A 17,654-nucleotide genomic window follows, 5' to 3' on the forward strand; every position below is an offset into this window, starting at 1 on the left:
AGGGTTGTTGTTGTCAGTTAAAAATGTTCACCATGCTGTGTTTGTTTGATTTGTATTATTTGAGGCTGCTTTTGTTTTTCGGTCTGTTTTTTTTTTTATGATTATCATGTTGTGTGTTGCTATTATCTATGGGCTTTTGCGATAAAATCTTATGTTGTCTAACGTTTTATTACATAAAATGTGTATTTGGCCTGTGGAAGGGCCTATGGTACGCAGCTTAATTTAATTATACAGGTGTTCCCAAAGACTGGGTTCAGCTAAAATTCACCTACAGAGGACTAGTAGTATATCCAATTTTGATTATAACGTTGAATTATCATACGACACACAGAAAAAAGTCTTCGGCTCTTTTTTAGCTAAGATACTAGTTGCGAACAAACTGCCGGGAATCAGGCAGTTGAGTCAAACATGCTCAAACATGTCCCCTTTCCCAATAGCAAGTGCTAGCAACCAAGCATAATACAAGAGAAATTAAAGCGACAACTACCGGCAAAGTGAAATTTTCAAAATGTTCTACTTAAATTTAACAGTTAAATTAACTGTTCCTACAGTTTAGGTGAGAACTACCTATAAGCGGTAAATTGGTTTGATAACGGTGCTTGGGACAAACTCTGAATTTATATTAAATATAAAATCAAAGTTTGTCCCAAGCACCGTTATCAAACCAATAAAAATATAAAATTTTTATAAAAATGTTAATAGTCCTCTACAAACACTTACAAAATGTTTTCTTTATGAATTTTTTTTTTTTTGTAGATATTTTATTTTTATTTTTTTTAATATTTTGTGCCATTATATATTTATCATTATTTTCAGTTATTATTATTGTTATCCCCTTTTTTCATTTTATTTGGTGTGTTGAATTAGTATTCATGATATCCAACCGGTCGCTTTTTCAAGCATCTTCTTGCTTTAGTACGACTTGTTGTCACATTGAGTTGTTTTTTTTTTAATAATAATGTATGAACCAGAACCAGAAAAATTAGGATAACAATTTTAGTAAGTGATCACCCCACTAGGGACATCAGTTTCCTTTGTGTAAGTATCCACGACCAAGCTATCTAATCGATCTTAAAAATTTTGCTGATGAATTAGCAATCACCATGCCAAATTTAGATAACTTCAAGTATTTTGGGTAGCATAAATAGTAATCTGCTTCAATGAACATTACGGCGTCAATTTACTGAAACAAGGAGGAGGGGGCAAAATACGTCTTTAAATTTAAAGGGGGCACCTTTTACAATTTTTAAGGAAAGTTTCCTTTTCGAAATTTAGGGGAGAGTAAAAATTTTATTGGGAAGGATTTGCTGTGATCAACACTTCTGCTAAACTGTGAGTGTTTAGGGCTTGTGAAGTTTCAGGGGCTAGCTTTCAGACTGTTTAAGGGGGTGGTAATCCCACTCCTATTTATGGTATAAATGATAAACATATGCTATAAAAATATTTATTATTTTATAACATAAAATCTTTTAGCAGTTGTACATGGCGTTTATTTTTGCAACATCGACATCTGTTAGGCCTTCATCGTTACCAAGAGGAGTACCCTGAGGCTAAAAGGAAAAAATATCCAAATTATATATATAAGCAAAGATAAAAATAAAATCATTTGCCATAACATAAAAATACTGCTAGTACAACTACTGACAGCTTATTACAGCACAAAGTAGCCTCAAGCAGACAGTGGAATACAAGCTCCTCCACCGCCCCGATCTTCTTTCAAAATCTATATGGGGGGGGGGCTAAATAAATCTTGAACAGGAACAGCCCCCTGCCTATTGTCGCCATTGTTGGAACTCTCATCTAACCATCATAACTTGTTTGTCATTATGCACTTCAATCGGACGCTTCAATCGGACGCTGTGTTTCCTCAGCTTATTGTTTGAAATGCAGTCATTCAAACAAGTATCTTAAAATATTTTTTGACAATCAAACAGTTCGTGGTAACGAACTGTAAGTAAGGAGCGACCCGGCTCAATGGTAACCGAAACTCTAGAAAATGGGCTTTTGATACCAACAGATACAGAAAAAGAATCAGATTTCACTGCTGATTTCAAATATATAACTTTTATTAAGTTTAGTGCTACCCATCAAAAGTTACGCGCCTGAGAAAATTTGGCGGATTTTCAAAAAAAGGGAGAAAGACCTCTTAAAAGCTATAGAACCTTAATGAAAATCACACCATCATATTCAGCGTATCAGAGAATCCTACTGTAGAGGTTTCAAGCTCCCATCTGCAAAAATGTGGAATTTTGCATTTTTTGCCAGAAGAAAGATCACGGATGCGTGTTTATTTGTTTTTTTTTTAATTTTTTTCCCCAGGGGTGATCGTATCGACCCAGTAGTCCTAGAATATTGTGGGAGGGCTTATTGGAACGGAAATTAAAAGTTCTAGTGCCCTTTTTAATAGACCAAAAAAAATGGAGGGTAAATAGGTCCCCTCCCATGCTCATTTTTTCCCAAAGTCGTCCGCTCAAAATTTTTAGATAGCCAATTTTTTCAGCGTGGTCAAAAATATGATAAACATGTCTTTTAGGATGACTTAATCCCCCGAAGTCCCCGGGGGGAGGGCTAAAAGTTATCAACTTTACCCATTGTTAACATATAGTTTTGTTTATTGGGAAGTATACAGACGTTTTCAGGTGGTTTTTTTTCTGGTAGGGGGGGGGGGGTGGTGGGGTCGGGGGTTATGTTGGAAGATCTGTCCATGAAGGAAGTTGTGATGGGGGAAGGAAAATTGCCATGAAGGGGGCGCCGGACTTGCCAGCATTATTTATTGGTTATTGGGAAGTATACAGACATTTTCAGAAAGGATTTTTTCTGGGGGGGGGGGGTTGAGGAGAGGGTTACTCTGAAAAATCTTTCCGTGGAGGATGTTTCTTTGGGGTAAGGGACATTTCTATGAAGGGGGCACCGGATTTTCAAGCATTATTTAAAAAACGATCAGAAATTAAATAAAAAAAACAAAACAAGTTTTTTCAACTGAAAGTAAGAAGCAACATTAGAACTTAAAACGAACAGAAATTATAACGTATATGAGGGGGTGCTCCCCCAAGTCAATACCTTGCTCTTTACGCTACAGTTTTTTTAGTGCTTTCAAAAGAGCTATCTATTCTAATTAAACGGCCTTTGTGATTCAGGGGTTTGTGAATCCAATTTTTTTTTAACTTTTAACGTAAAGAGCGTGGTATTGACTAAGGGGACAACCCCCTCATATACGTAATAACATATACGTAATACAAAAACAATAAAAAAAACAAACGATACGGCTCAATAGTAATAGAAACTTTTAAAAACGGAATTTTGCGGAATTTTGATGTCAATAAATGTATCAAAAGAATGTGTTTTTAACGCTGATTCTAAATATATAAATTTTATTAGGTTTAGTATTACTCATCAAAGGCTACGAGCCTGAGATCACACTGTCAGATTCAGCGTATCAGAAAACCCTATTACATAGGTTTCAAGCTCATATCTGCAAAAATCTGCAACTTTGTATTTTTTTTGCCAGAAGAAAAATATACGAATATAGAAGTTAGTTATGTAAGTTAATTTGTAAATTGCGTCATAACCAAATTTAGAGACATCTATTTAGCAAAAGAAAAGTAAAATTTTTATGCAAATTTTGTTTACTTATTCAATGACGGTGAGCCAAAATAAAAGCTGCATTAACTAAAAAACGATCAGAAATTAAATAAAAAAAAAACAAGTTTTTTAAACTGAAATTAAGGAGCGACATTAAAACTTAAAACGAACAGAAATTATTCCATATATGAAAGGGGCTGTCCCCTCCTCAACGCCTCGCTCTTTACACTAAAGTTTTTCATTGTTTTAAGAAAAATAAGAGTCGTGAGAACTTTAGCGTAAAGAGCGAGGCGTTGAGGAGGGGACAGCCCCTTTCATATATGGAATAATTTGTGTTCGTTTTAAGTTTTAATTTCGCTCCTTACTTTCAGTTTAAAAAAAAATGCTTTTTTTATTTATTGCTCTATAAAATGAATTATCTTTTTAACTTTTCCGATAGTCTACGTTTCAGAGTTATACAACACTTGAATAGTGAAAGCCAGAGTTTTTTGTTTTCGTTTTTTTTTTAACTATGAAGGCCTATCAAAATATAATGATTTTGGATAGTAACTACTGACAAAAAGGTTTATAATATATTAAACAATAGCTCATCAACGCAAATAATTTAGTTTGGTATCCTAGTCACTAAATCAAGCCACCAATTGTTATTTTTTGTGGTATAATTTACGAAATGATTTTCAAATTAAACATTAAAAAAAAGAAATGAGCGATATTAAAACCTAAAACAAGCACGAATGAAGCTACGAACAGCGACTATGTTTACATTGCTTGGGCACCCTGCAGCAGCACCCATTACATGGCTTCACCTTGTCGGAGTCATGATTTGTTTTTCATCATTGATCAAGCGCTGTTGTTGTCATACCTGTCAAGACTTTTAAAATGCTATGGCCAAATAAAATTGTTTTGTTTAGAAAAATGATGAGATGCTACATGAAGACATTTTTAAGATGCACTGTTTTTTCTTTAAACTAGCTTTAATTTTTATTTCTAAACAACAAATTCATTTTGATACTTTTAAAATGCACCATGAATAAATAATAATAATAATGATAATAATTTATTTATGCCCGCTCATGAACAAAAAATGACAAGCGGAGTATAAAGAGAGAAAAAGGAAAAAAGCAAAGAAACTACAACAATCCAAATCATACACACTATAATAGCACACTAACTAATCAGCACAGTCGCAAAGGGTGTGCACCGGCAATAACTCGGATAATTTTTCGAATGATCTTGTTCTAGCCTGATTTTCCAGATCTGGCAGTACTTCAGTCGGGTCACGCAAATTATACGAGCTCAGGAGACAAGTGTTACGTTCGTATAATGGTAGACGCAGCAAAAATTTCAGATACTTGCAATAAACTGATCGAAGTTTCATTTTTTTTTCTATTGCCACTAACCAATCTCATGAGAATGATGAAAAATCATCATTCTCATGTTCCATTGCCCTAACGGTCACGTACTCTAAACTTCAGGCCGATCGGCGTAACGAATCTACACAAAACCTTCTTTTGCTAAGGTGGCGATTGGAGGAGGTTGTATTGAAAGCGCCAAAAGGTTTCATTGTGCGTCCAATTATGCACAATATCCTCTTAGGTTTCTGCTTTAAACAAGGCCCATCCTACCTAATTTTCTGCTAAAAGGTTGGCTAGTGAGTCGGAAGGACAAAGAACATATTTTTCTTTTTTTTTTACCTCAAATCATTCCATTATGATAAAACATGGCTAACTTTCTGCTCAAAAGATGTAAACGGGAGGGACAAGGTGTCGGAAGGGGGTTTGGGACAGCTTAGTCCTAAACCACAGAGATAAAAATTGTTGCGTGCACCCAGATGAACCAAGGTACAACATGCCTAAATTATGACACCTAAATGAGCCCTAACAGAAATTCAACTGAATTATCAAACCAAACTTAAAACAAATAAAAATAACTATAAATAAAAGAGGGATCACCCACCGATAAGTCCATTCGAAATAAGATCTAAGCCCGATTACCAAATAAGAGACATGCCAGTTCTAACAAGTGAAAACATTTCTTATATAAAAAATCTGGTTTTGTAAGATTCATTCCAGGACCGCGCCTGCCTCTCTTTCCCACTATCAATTGCCATACATTATACTTGCACATGTACACGAATACCGTACCTTTGCACCGGTATTTGAGTTTTTAAAGATATTAGTTCTTATCCTTTAAACAAACACAGTTAAATAAAAGTTTTAAAATGTTGGCAGAGACACTCAACGCTACAGACAACATTTTTACCTTTGAAAGTATAGTAGGTTCTCCATTGATGCTGAAGGAGTACTCAGAATAATGCATCACGCTGCTCCAGTCATATGGTTGTCCATAAGCAGTAATATAAGTTTCATCATACTTGTCAAAGTTATGGAGCATATCTAAAAAGACAAATTATAAGGGCTAATAATTATAACTGATAAATAGGTTTGCTGTATATTATTGCGTTACAACTTTTCGAAGACGACATGGACGAAGAGTGTGGAATATTTGGTTTCCATACTAGGCCGTTTAATTTGACTTCTTCACTGTGCAGCAAGGTGACACTACATGTAAAAACAGGGTTATACGTTAGCATAGAATTACTAAGATATTAGTTGCTTCGGCTAAATCCAGGGCGTAATTGACGTAAATTTTGGTTAAAAAAAAGAATGAGAGCGAAATGTACCACCTACCCTGTTATATCTATTGGATATGTGAGGGTTGTATCAGGGTTATGCATTAGTATATAATTCCTTAATTATAAGTTATTTTGGTTAAATCTAGAACGTAAATGACGTAAGTTTGATTAATAAAAGTGAATGAGAGTGAAATGTACCATTGACCCTCTTGTATCTATTGGTTATGTAAGGATTGTATCGAATTATACATTGGTATAAAACTCCTCATATATTAGTTACTTTAGTTAAATTCAGAACGTAAATGACGTAACTTTGATTAAAAAAAGTGAATGGGAGCGAAATGTACTATCAACCCTGTTGTGTCTATTTGTGATGTTTATGAAATGTCTATATTTTATTTTAGTTTTTGTATTCGAGCTACATTATTTGCTATCATTTTTCATGCAACATTGTAGTTTCAAACAAAGGACACCCTGAACTTATTTATTGCAAACAATATGATGTGATTTTGGATGGCCTTTATCTATAACTGTGGGTTTGAAATATAAATAGATCAAATGAAAAAAACCTTGCCTATAAGGTCCTACAATTAGGGAGGGGGACAAAATGTATTTTCCGAAATCTAGGCCTTAGAATATTTTTTCCAATTTTTAATCTTAGGCGGGGGGGGGGGCAAAAGATCTCCCCTCAAAATTGATACTACTGGATTCCTTGACTTGGAATTCTATTCTAGCAAAGACTAAGCAAACAAATAAGTAACAAAACGTCAGTGTTTCCTTTGCTAAATCATGCAATTCTGGCTCTACAACGAATTGGATGCCGTGTATCGCAGAAAACCTGGACAGGTACACATGCAAAGATTCATTTTGTGATGAGATCAAAAGTATCCGGATGGGAAGCAGACTTGAAAACACATTTAAACAAGTGGTTCACAAGAAAATACCGACAGTCACAAGAAGACAGTCGAAGAAGACAGTCGAAGAAGTCACAAAACTCTTGAGATATCTACAAAGGAGAGCAAGTCTAAAAGAGTTGTCCCTTGCCTGCGTGCCGGGGCGTGTAAAACCAATTTTTTAAAGCATGGTAAGCTTTTTTCCCCTTCTTGCTGTTTCGTTACTTGGAGACGCAAATGCATAATCTCCATGCAATACCAATTGCTTTAAGACGCCTACAAGCTTTAATTATCTTTTGTACATTCCTGATTGTAGTATTATTGGATTCTACCTAGCTAAAGTGATCTACAAGAATACAATGTCGATAGGCATTTCGTGGAATCCATTCTTAGAAAAGGAATATGGTTGGTAAAAAAAAAAGTTTACATTAAACTCAATTGAATTTTTTTCAAAAACTTTTAAAGGTTTGCTGAAGCACAGTTAATAAGAAGAAAACCTGGAAAACTTTTTAGCAGCATCTAAAAAGAGCGAGGTATAGTTTTCAAGCAGAGCCGTTCCTAGGGTTGATGGTGCCTGGGGAAAAAACAATTACAGCGCCCCCTCCCCCTGACTCAAATACAAGCAAAAAAAGCCGAATCAAAGTGAAAAATTCGGTAAAAGTGGGCAAGCGCCACCCCAACATCCCCCCCCCTTTGCAGTACCCTGGGCAGCTAACCGGGTTTTCACCCTAGGAACGGCTCTGCTTCCAAACTAAGCAAGCACTTATATACCTGGATCAATATTTTCTTCAAAAATTGTTACATAGTCGTCTCTATCCCATCGGGTCTGCTCATGATGGAAACCAATGGCATGCATAAGCTCGTGGATTGGAGTCCCAGTGTATCGGACACAGCTTCCACAGAATTCACATTCCGGTGTTTGAAGATTCACCACTTGTTTGAACCCAATTCGTCCAACCTATATTATGAAAGTTCCAAATAGTGAAGACATAAAACAACTAATTGGTTCAAAATGCACAAATTATCACTGAAAGAGAAGAAAAACAAAACACAAATATGACTTTATGTGTGAGAAGAAAGCCCTAGCAGTGAACAGGAGCGAGAAAAGCAAGGTGGAAAACATCCCCACAAAGTGTCCCTTTTGCCAAACTAAGGGAAAGTTAGCTCTTTGGATAGTGTTTTAGAAGTCAGCAATCTGTTTTTGTGACCATAGAACTGAGGTGAAATACATTTAGATATTTGTTGTCACCTAACCTTTTAGAGACAAAACAGAAATTGAATTATTCACAAAAATCACACAACAATAATTTCCTCAGGGTTTTGGTCTCCTACTACCCTAAAATGAAGATACTTTTTAACCTTTTTCGTATTACGTCTTAAAATTTTTGCGCAAAACACGCATTTTTTGTGTGTTTAGTTTTTGTGAACCCTATTTAAACTTCACGTGTTTTCATGTGGAGTCACCAAAGAAAGAGCATTAAGCATACTAGGATTTAAGAGGAACGTTTATCATTTTGTCTGCCTCCAGTGATTTAGCGTTGCACTGACTTGTTGGTTGCAAAGTAATATATTTAGAAAAAAATGACTTGCCTTTTTTTCAAGAAAAATAAACTGAAAGGGAAGTATGCTTGAAACACATATTTAAAAAAAAAAAATATATATTTATGGTCATATAAGTGGCTTTCAAACAGCCTAGTATCCCAGTAAGTAGGCAGTTCTTGAATCAGATCATGCCTCTCCTTACGCTAGGCAAGTGCCTCTCAATTACTTGGACTCTCTGTCTTGGCTTTTCTCTGTCTACAATTAGCCATGTCTTGATGCAACCTACTGAAAAATACTTTATGCAGCTAACTGCCAGAGTTTGGCACAAATAGGATTTTCAATTTGGTAGAAATTTGGAATTTTGTATTCTGAAAAATAGAGATAATCAGGTTTTAAATGAACAAGCTGGGGAAGTACTGAAAAATCACCCGAATCAACTATTTTATTTGAAATATGTTTTTAGTAAATCATGCTTTTTTATGTAGTCACATAAGATAAAAAAATAATAACAGAATAAGGAGGAGGGTTTTACTGGAAAATATTATGGTTACACTTGTTCTGGGTAACATTAAAAAAAAAGTTACTATTAAGTAATTATGAAGCACAACTTACGTATGACCAGCAACCTGTCTGGTCACTTTTAATATCGATGTAGTCTCGCTCATCGGTCCGAGGTACAAATTTGACGCATGTTTTGGTGTGGTATTCTTCAAAGGATGCCTCGATTATGGCCAGCTGCTCAGGGGCTAAAAAAGACATTTGTTTTTACATTTTATGATTAACTTAATTAATTTAATTAATTAATTTGCTTAATTTCATTAACTGCAACCTCGTTTCTTTTCTCCATCTTTCTGTTTCTTTCTTATTCTCTTCACAAATAAGTTTTTTTTTTACCTTTGCTCCAATTGTGTTTTAAATGAGAACATTTAGTTTCCAGAACCTAGTTCATTCATGCCCTCATGTCTTTTTTCTTCATGTTTCCCTTTGCTCTCTTGAATTCCACTTTTGAAGACACGTCTTTATCACCATTTGAATGGATTTCTATTTTCGTATACCTTTTGTTTAGTTTGCAGTTTATCATAGACAGCGCAATAGCGCTGCCTAAGTAAAGAGCGACGTGGGCACAATGTATTATTATTTTTTTTTTTTATAGACCAGGATATTTCGTATAGAAGGGTTTGTTGTAGAAACTTCAAAAAGGGCTCATTCGATTGAAAATTGAAAGGACTAGTGCCCTTTTTAATAGTCGAAAGTAATTGTAGGGCAACCAGCCCCCCTTCCTCACGCCCATAATTTCCCCAAACATATCTAATCAAATTTTTTAGACAGTCATTTTATTCAGTGTAGTTGAAAGGTCTGGAAATTCTGTCTTTGAGGAAGATACCCCCCTCCCCCCGCAGCCCGCAGGGCACGGATTATAAGTTATACCTGGGGGCATATAAGGTTTTTATAGAAAGGATAGTTGCATAAGCTTCGGAGGGGGCTCATTGGGCTGGTAATCAGAATTTCTAGTGCCCTTTTAATAGTCGGAAGAAATTAAAGGCCAACCATCCCCCCTCCAACGCTCTTCATTTCCCCAAACACATCCAATCAAAATCTTGGGATATCCATTTTCTTCAGCATAGTTGAAAGGTCAATTAATTATGTCTTTGAGGATGACAACCTCCTCTCCAAGCCCTCAGGGTAAGGGTTGTAGGATATACCCCGAGGGGGCTATAAAAGGGGACATATAAGATTTTTATGGAATTGGTGATCGTATAAACTTTGGAGGGGACTCACTGGATCAGAAATGAAAAGTCCATTTGCCCTTTTTAAGAGTCAAAGTGATCGGAGGGCAACTATGCCCCCCTCTTCACGTCCTCTTCCTTAAATACATCCGATAGAAATGTTTAGAGAGGTATTTGTTAACAAAAGTCAAAAGATCACATAACAAGGAATTTGGAGTTGAAATAACCCCCAGAGTCTGGGGCAAGGGCTGTAACTTATTTCCCGAGGGCATATAAGGTTTTTATGGAAGGGATGATCTTCTAAGGTTTAGAGGAGGTTCTTTTGATGGAAAATATATTGTTCTCGTTTACCTTTAAGAGTCAAAAATCATGGCGGTTCACTAGCCCCCCCCCCCCAACACCCTTTTTTCCTTAGACAAATCCGATCGAAATTGTTAAATAGATTTTTTGTTCACAAAAGCCCAAAGAGCATATAACAATGACTGCAGGGCGAAAACAACCCTCCAGATCCCAGGAGCAAGGTTGTAAGTTGGTATTCGGGATATATAAGGTTTTTATGGAACAAGTGATCGTTTAAACTTTGGATGGAGCTCATTTGATTTGAAGTTGGAAATTTTACTGCCCTTTTCAAGGGTAAAAAGCGAATTTAGGGCAACCAGCCTCTATTACTAGTACTATCACTACTGGTACTATTACTGCTGCTACTAAGGGTATTAAGGGGAAAAGTTTGGGAAATATTGAAACTATATTGAACTAATTTAAAACACACTGTTCTCACACAGGTTGTCAAGAGGACGTATCAGAAATTCTTCAGGGGTGGTTGATGGTATTAAGTTGAAACTTTCAGCGTGTGGGGAAGGGGATGTTGAAGAAACCAATATGTGCATACTGCTACTATTGCTACTATAGTTATTGCTACTACGCAAGCCAAGAGTATGAAGGTGACGTTTTCAAGGAATATTAAGACAGATGTATAACTAAATTAAAAAGAACAATTATCATATTGATTTTCAAAAGGGTGACAAAGCAACATCTCAAGAATGGCTTATATTATTAAGTTAGACCTTTAAGGGTAAGTACTGGCGAATTATGAACTAGCCAGAAGAAACTACATGTATACTATTTATATTACCACTACAGTTACTGTAACTAATGACGCTGAGTTTATTAAGGTGAAACTTTCAGAGATCTTTTAGGGTGAGTTTTAATGAAACGAAAAAACTATATGCATGCACGTTTTCAAAAGGGCACATAAGTTATATCATTGGCAGCGAAGTTCTATATTAGGTAAAAATGTCATTATTTTTTTTTTAAAGGAGATCATTTGATCAGAAATTAAAATTTTTAATGAGCCAAAAGAGATAGGAGGGCAAACAGCCCTCCTTCCAAGCCCAATTGTTTCCCATACACATTCAGTCAAAAATTTGAGAATGCCATTTCGTTCAGCATAGTAGAAAGGTCCAGTAACTATATCTCTACGGATATTGTATGTCAACCCCCACAATTATGCAATTGGCCCAATATTATTTAAAACTAAATCCAAAGGCACTGTGTGCATGGTTGCCAGAAATACATCTCATTACTATATCGAGAATGAATGGGGGTTCCGGGCTACTACTATCGCTACTTCTGTTCTTACAACTTAAATAAATGAAAGAGTGTAAGCTCTTCCAGGCTGTCAAAGAGCATAGATAGAATTTTTTGGGAATGGTATTAAATTTTGTTTTTAAGGTTAACTTGAGGAAGTATAGAATTAAGTTAAACATTACTGTTTGTGCCAAGATTAAAAATTGTAAAAAAAAGTTTCTCCAACATACAAATAGCAAGCCAAATTATGGATTCTTACAAAAGAAAACCAAAAGGTATAAAATTTTTAATTTTTTCTTATGAAAAAGACTATGTAAACAAAAACCGAACAAAAACTAATTTAAAAACTTTTTTCCTCAAAACAAGTTTTTCAAAAAAAAGTAAAGAGCTCCATTAAACCAAAAATTTGCAGAAATAAAGTCAAATAATCTTCCAAGTGTAAAACTGCCACAAATCACTATTAATAAATAAATGAAACCAAAAACGAACAGAAATTACAATAAATAACCGAGTCAAACTCAAAATTAACAATAGCAAAAATTAACATGAGATTCTGGTCTTGGATTTCAGTCCTATAAGACTGAAATCCGCCATTTCTTCTCAAGACCAGAATATAATTTGTACTCTAATGAAAAAAACAAAAACAAATGACCGTGGATTGTCAGTTTAATATACATATACTGGTATTTATTCCTTAGAGTTTTAATAATTTTTTTATTTATTAAAGTAAAAAAGTGAAAACATTTGCAATATACTTTATTTTCAGGTCCTTAAGATCCTTTAAAAAGTATTTACTTTAAAATCTATGCTATTTCAAGATGTTTCTGAGATAAAAGGACTTACTATAGTCACCACTTATGACATAAGGAACCGTAGCATCAACCCATCTGTAGCGTTCATTAAGGAGTCCGTTCTTTGCCTGCTCCTCAGTCAATTTGATGTCTCCTTGTAAATATGGTCCCTGTTCCCAAGGATACTGCTTGGAATTGAACTTTCCTCCTAAGTAAACACACATTGAAATTTAAAAATAATAGGATATGTGCAGCTCAGAAACGGTGTGCAGCAAGCTAAATTGCAGCTTGGTTTCGTGTAAAGAAGTTAACAAATAGCCATAGAATAATACGAATTGTATTAAAGATATTTAATTTTATGTTTTGACATTTAAAATTGAAGTATAAATTACAGCGAAGTTAAATATTGAATGGCTGAGTTTCCAGGAATTAATATAATCATATATTAAATATTCAAAGTATGTTTATTAGTTCGAACCAGCCATATTGATTATTATAATGATGTTTTGTTTGTTTGTTGTCGGTGTTTTGAAAAACAAAACACACTGGTTAAGATCAGAGGCGATTTTAGGGGAGGGACAGAGGAAGCACTTTCCCCGGGCAAAGAAAGTTTAGAGGCGCAAAATTTCAAGCAAATAGTTTAACCGTTATAATCATTTTGTAATTTTTCAAACTATATTAATAGTGGAGTCCGCAGTTAATAAAAACAAATAACTAATATACTATAAATTATTTAATAAAATAAAAATAAAAATATAATAATTAAAATAGAATAATTAGTAATAATTAGATTATTTAAATAATAAATTAAAAAAACAAATTATTAATTATTTTATAAATTGTAAATATTTATTAATAAATGAAAATTCTGCTAAATTTCGGCCTCAAAATTTTGTGGAAGAAAAGAGGGGATGCTAATCAAGACTTTGTCCTGGGTGCAAGAGAGGCCAGAAACACCATTGTTTAAGATATATATAGTTTTCAATAAAACGCAAATAACCCATCAGGCTTTAGACTTGTGCGGTTAGGGTAGGGGGAAAGGGGCAGTAGTCAATCTCCTGTTTGTTTTAATTTTTCTTTGTTTTAAGTTTGACTTGAACATTCAGTTCAATTTTTATTCGTTTCAAGATTTATTTATGTATCTATGTCAGTACGTGTTATATTTATGTTTGCTACAATCGTTTATTTAATTTCTCTCCGTTTTGGGTTTCATTTATTCTATAACAGTAATATCTGACCGTTTTTTGTTTAAGTTATTAAGCAAATTCATTTCTGCTGATCTTAAATTTTACTCGGCTCTTTACTTTACTTACAAAAAGTTGTTTTTTGGAATTTTAAAAAAAAATAATCAAACAGTTCGTGGTAACGAACTGTAAGTAAGGAGCGACCCGGCTCGATGGTAACCGAAACTCTAAAAAACGGGATTTTGATACCAATAGATACATCAAAAGAATCAGATTTTAATTCTGATTTCAAATATATAAGTTTCATTAAGTTTAATCTTACCCATCAAAAGTTACGTGCCTGAGAAAATTTGGCTGATTTTCGAAAAAAGGGGGAAAGACCCCCTAACAGTTATATAACCTGAATGAAAATCACACCATCATAGTCAGCGTATCAGAGAACCCTACAGTAGAGGTTTCAAGCTCCTATCTACAAAAATGTAGAATTTTCTATTTTTTGCCAGAAGAAAGATCACGGATGCGTGTTTATTTGTTTGTGTGTTTGTTTTTTTTTTTTTTTTTTTTTTTTTCCCCAGGGGTGATCGTATCGACCCAGTGGTCCTAGAATATCGTGGGAGGGCTCATTGGAACGGAAATTAAAAGTTCTAGTGCCCTTTTTAAGTGACGAAAAAGAATGGAGGGCACCTAGGCCCCCTCCCACGCTCATTTTTTTCCCAAAGTCACCCGATCAAAATTTTGAGATAGCCATTTTGTTCAGCATGGTCGAAAATATGATAAAAATGTCTTTTAGGATGACTTGATCCCCCAAAGTCCCCAGGGGGAGGGCTGAAAGTTATGAACTTTACTCAATGTTAACATATATTATTGGTTCTTGGGAAGTAGACAGACTTTTTCAGCGGAGATTTTGGCGGGGAGGGGGGGGACGGCGAGGGTGGGGGGCTATAGGGAAGGATCTGTCCATGATGGACGTTTTCAGGGGGGAAGGGACATTGCTATGAAGGGGGCGCCGGATTTCCCAGCATTATTAAAGAGAAAGATCAGGAATTAAATAAAAAAAAACAAGTTTTTCAACTGATCAACTGATTGTGATTAAGAGGTCATTTTTAAAGAACTGGAAAAAAAAATTCAAATTATAGTTTAAAGATCAGGGTATTGACTAGGGGGAGAACCCCCTAATATACGTGTTAAAAATTTATGAATATAGAAGTTCGTTATGTAAGTTAATTCTAAGTTACGTATATTTATTACTAATGAAAACGTTCGTAAATAAAATTAAACAAGTTTCGAGAAAGCCATTTAACCAAATATAATATGCAAATTTTGTTTTAATTATTCATGTACGGTGAGCCAAAATCAAAACCTGCATTAATTCGAAAACGTTCAAAAATTAAATAAAAAAAACACGTTTTTTTAACTGAAAGTAAGGAACGACTTTAACACTTACCAAGAAAAGAAATGAGACATATTATGATAGGGGCTGTCCCCGCTACAGCGCCTCACTATCTAATCTTAAATTAGACTTTCTCACAACTCTTTATTTTTTTAAACAATAAAAAACTTTGGCGTAAAGAGCGAGGCATTGAGGTGAGGACAGCCCCCTTCATATACGGAATAATTTCTGTTCGTTTTAAGTTTTAACGTCGTTCCTTACTTTCAGTTAAAAAAACTTGTTTTTTTTATTTAATTTTAAGAAAGAGCTAGTTCAACGTTTTTTCAATTGAATGTCACAATTGCTTCTAGCTCATATAAAATAGTCAGACACTTCCCTGCATCGTCTCGCAGTGGTTCTAGTCTACCAGATCGTGCAATTGAGGATGGCGACTGAGCTTGTGTCGTGTTACAAGTAAGTGGTATGCCATATTCAAGCCACTCTGTGATTAATAGATGTCTCTTTTTGTGTTCGTATTTTACTTGTGTTCGAAACTTCTTACTCTGTTTTTAAAAATTCTTGATTTCAGAATTTGTGACTCCATTTTCTTTGACTTGAACGTCATAGTGATCCCTTTTCTCCTTCCAATTCTGAAAAATGAGTGGATATATTAATAGATTTTCAACTATAGCTGACTAAATATGTCCCTTCTCATATTGATGTTTAGTTCAATAACGTCAAAGATAATATGGTTACAATCGTTATCGTCACAATAATGACTTTTACAGAATTTATGTACTGTCATCACCATATGAATCACCAAAACTTCTCTACTCCATCGAAGAAAATTCCTCCCTTCCTTAGCTCTACCATCCTTAGCTCATGTGAACACCAATTCCTCGATGACAGTTGCTTTCCATGCTAAAATGTCCCCATGACAAGTTTTCATGACAAGTCACGTCCGTAATGAAGTTGCAATAAAAGAAATATAAAGCGTTTAAATTACAAGATAAAACGGCATTTTAGATGGTTCCATGGCCCAAAAGGATCCTTGGTATGAGAATTATTAGCTAAACTTTTTTTTATCAACAAAAACTAGACAAAGGTCCACCTCCCCTGAAAATTGTAATTTGGTCCTGCGTAATGAAAATCAGCATTTTAAATTTCTGGACTAGGGGTATGGAAGGACCACTGGCCCCAGTTTTTCCAGTTTCTCCAGGACCACTGGCCCCTAGTTTTTCAGCTTTCAGTTGTCAAGTTTTGTTGCAATAGAATATCACTTCTTGGTTAGATGACCCTGACATGACAACAATGGATAATATTTCTTGCTTCCTAGTAAAACTATATAGATAAGGAAGTTATTGTTTTTCTTTTATCTTACAAATAGTAGTATTACAACTTCAACTAGCAGCGGCAGAAGAAGTGGTATTGTAAATAGAAAAAGTAGGCCTAAAAGTAACATTAGAATTCAAGTCGACTGAGCCTCTAAAAGTGACTGAAAGGCTTACCAAATGGGAGAGAAAACGCCAAGTTAAGAACTGTTAGCCAATAAAGCCTGTACATTGTATGTCGATCACAGCAATAATATACTAAATTAATGGAAAAAATCAGTTTATACTTTTCGTCTTGTTTACTTAGATAATAAAACAAATATTTGAAAACAAAGGTTGAGAATTACTATCTGTAATAAATCCAGGATTTATTATTTGTTATTTTACTCTGCAAGACTTGCTTCTATTTTTGGAAATTTTGGAAATTTTTGGAAATTTAATCCAGAGTTCAAGAAAAATAAAGCGAAAAAAAAAATTTCAATGAAAATATTTTTTTACTATTTCTATATATATTTTTTATCTCTCCCTGTTTACCACAGGATATTGCCACCCTGGTTCCCCTTCCAGCGTCTATGGAGAGGGCTTACACATACAAGAGGTCTAGTTATACATGTTATAAATCCTTGCCTGATTCTAATTCCAACAATATGTAATGCGAAAACCTCTGCGTTAAAACATATGTTTATAGACGACCTTCATATACACGATGAATAAACTATTTTTCCTTTATTAGAAAAAATTATTTAAAATCTTGTAACGTGGAATAAACTCTAAGGTGTCTATCTCTCTCTAATTCCTTTAGCTCTAATTCCTATAGTAGTAGTAGAAAACAAAAACAAACTTCCATCTCAAATGGTCCTAAGAAGAAGTTAAAAATGATGGGGTAATTTAGGTTAAATTTTAAAAAATCGAGAAAGTCAGCGCAAACCAATATTTACGTTGGACTTTCTTTTTCAAATTAGTGAACATTGCAAAAGAAAAAATACTCCAATAATCTCTTTTTTTAGATAGTT

The 17,654-nt window shown here is 34.5% G+C and overlaps 1 protein-coding gene across 1 annotated transcript; it reads right to left on the reverse strand.

Moving 5' to 3' along the window:
* Positions 1 to 1,430: 1,430 nt before the first annotated feature.
* On the reverse strand, positions 1,431 to 16,921 carry LOC148950905 (zinc metalloproteinase nas-7-like). The gene is made up of 6 exons (XM_089090066.1): positions 16,819 to 16,921; positions 12,810 to 12,965; positions 9,265 to 9,398; positions 7,882 to 8,068; positions 5,845 to 5,978; positions 1,431 to 1,550 (listed from the first exon to the last, which is right to left on the reverse strand). The coding sequence occupies exons 1-6, from the start codon at positions 16,871 to 16,873 to the stop codon at positions 1,470 to 1,472; spliced, it is 747 nt and encodes a 248-aa protein (XP_088946192.1). The 5' UTR covers positions 16,874 to 16,921; the 3' UTR covers positions 1,431 to 1,469.
* Positions 16,922 to 17,654: the final 733 nt, after the last annotated feature.

Source organism: Artemia sp. Qi Xiang Cuo, chromosome 6 (genome assembly GCF_049724085.1).
Source record: "Artemia sp. Qi Xiang Cuo chromosome 6, ASM4972408v1, whole genome shotgun sequence".
Taxonomy (NCBI): domain Eukaryota; kingdom Metazoa; phylum Arthropoda; class Branchiopoda; order Anostraca; family Artemiidae; genus Artemia; species Artemia sp. Qi Xiang Cuo.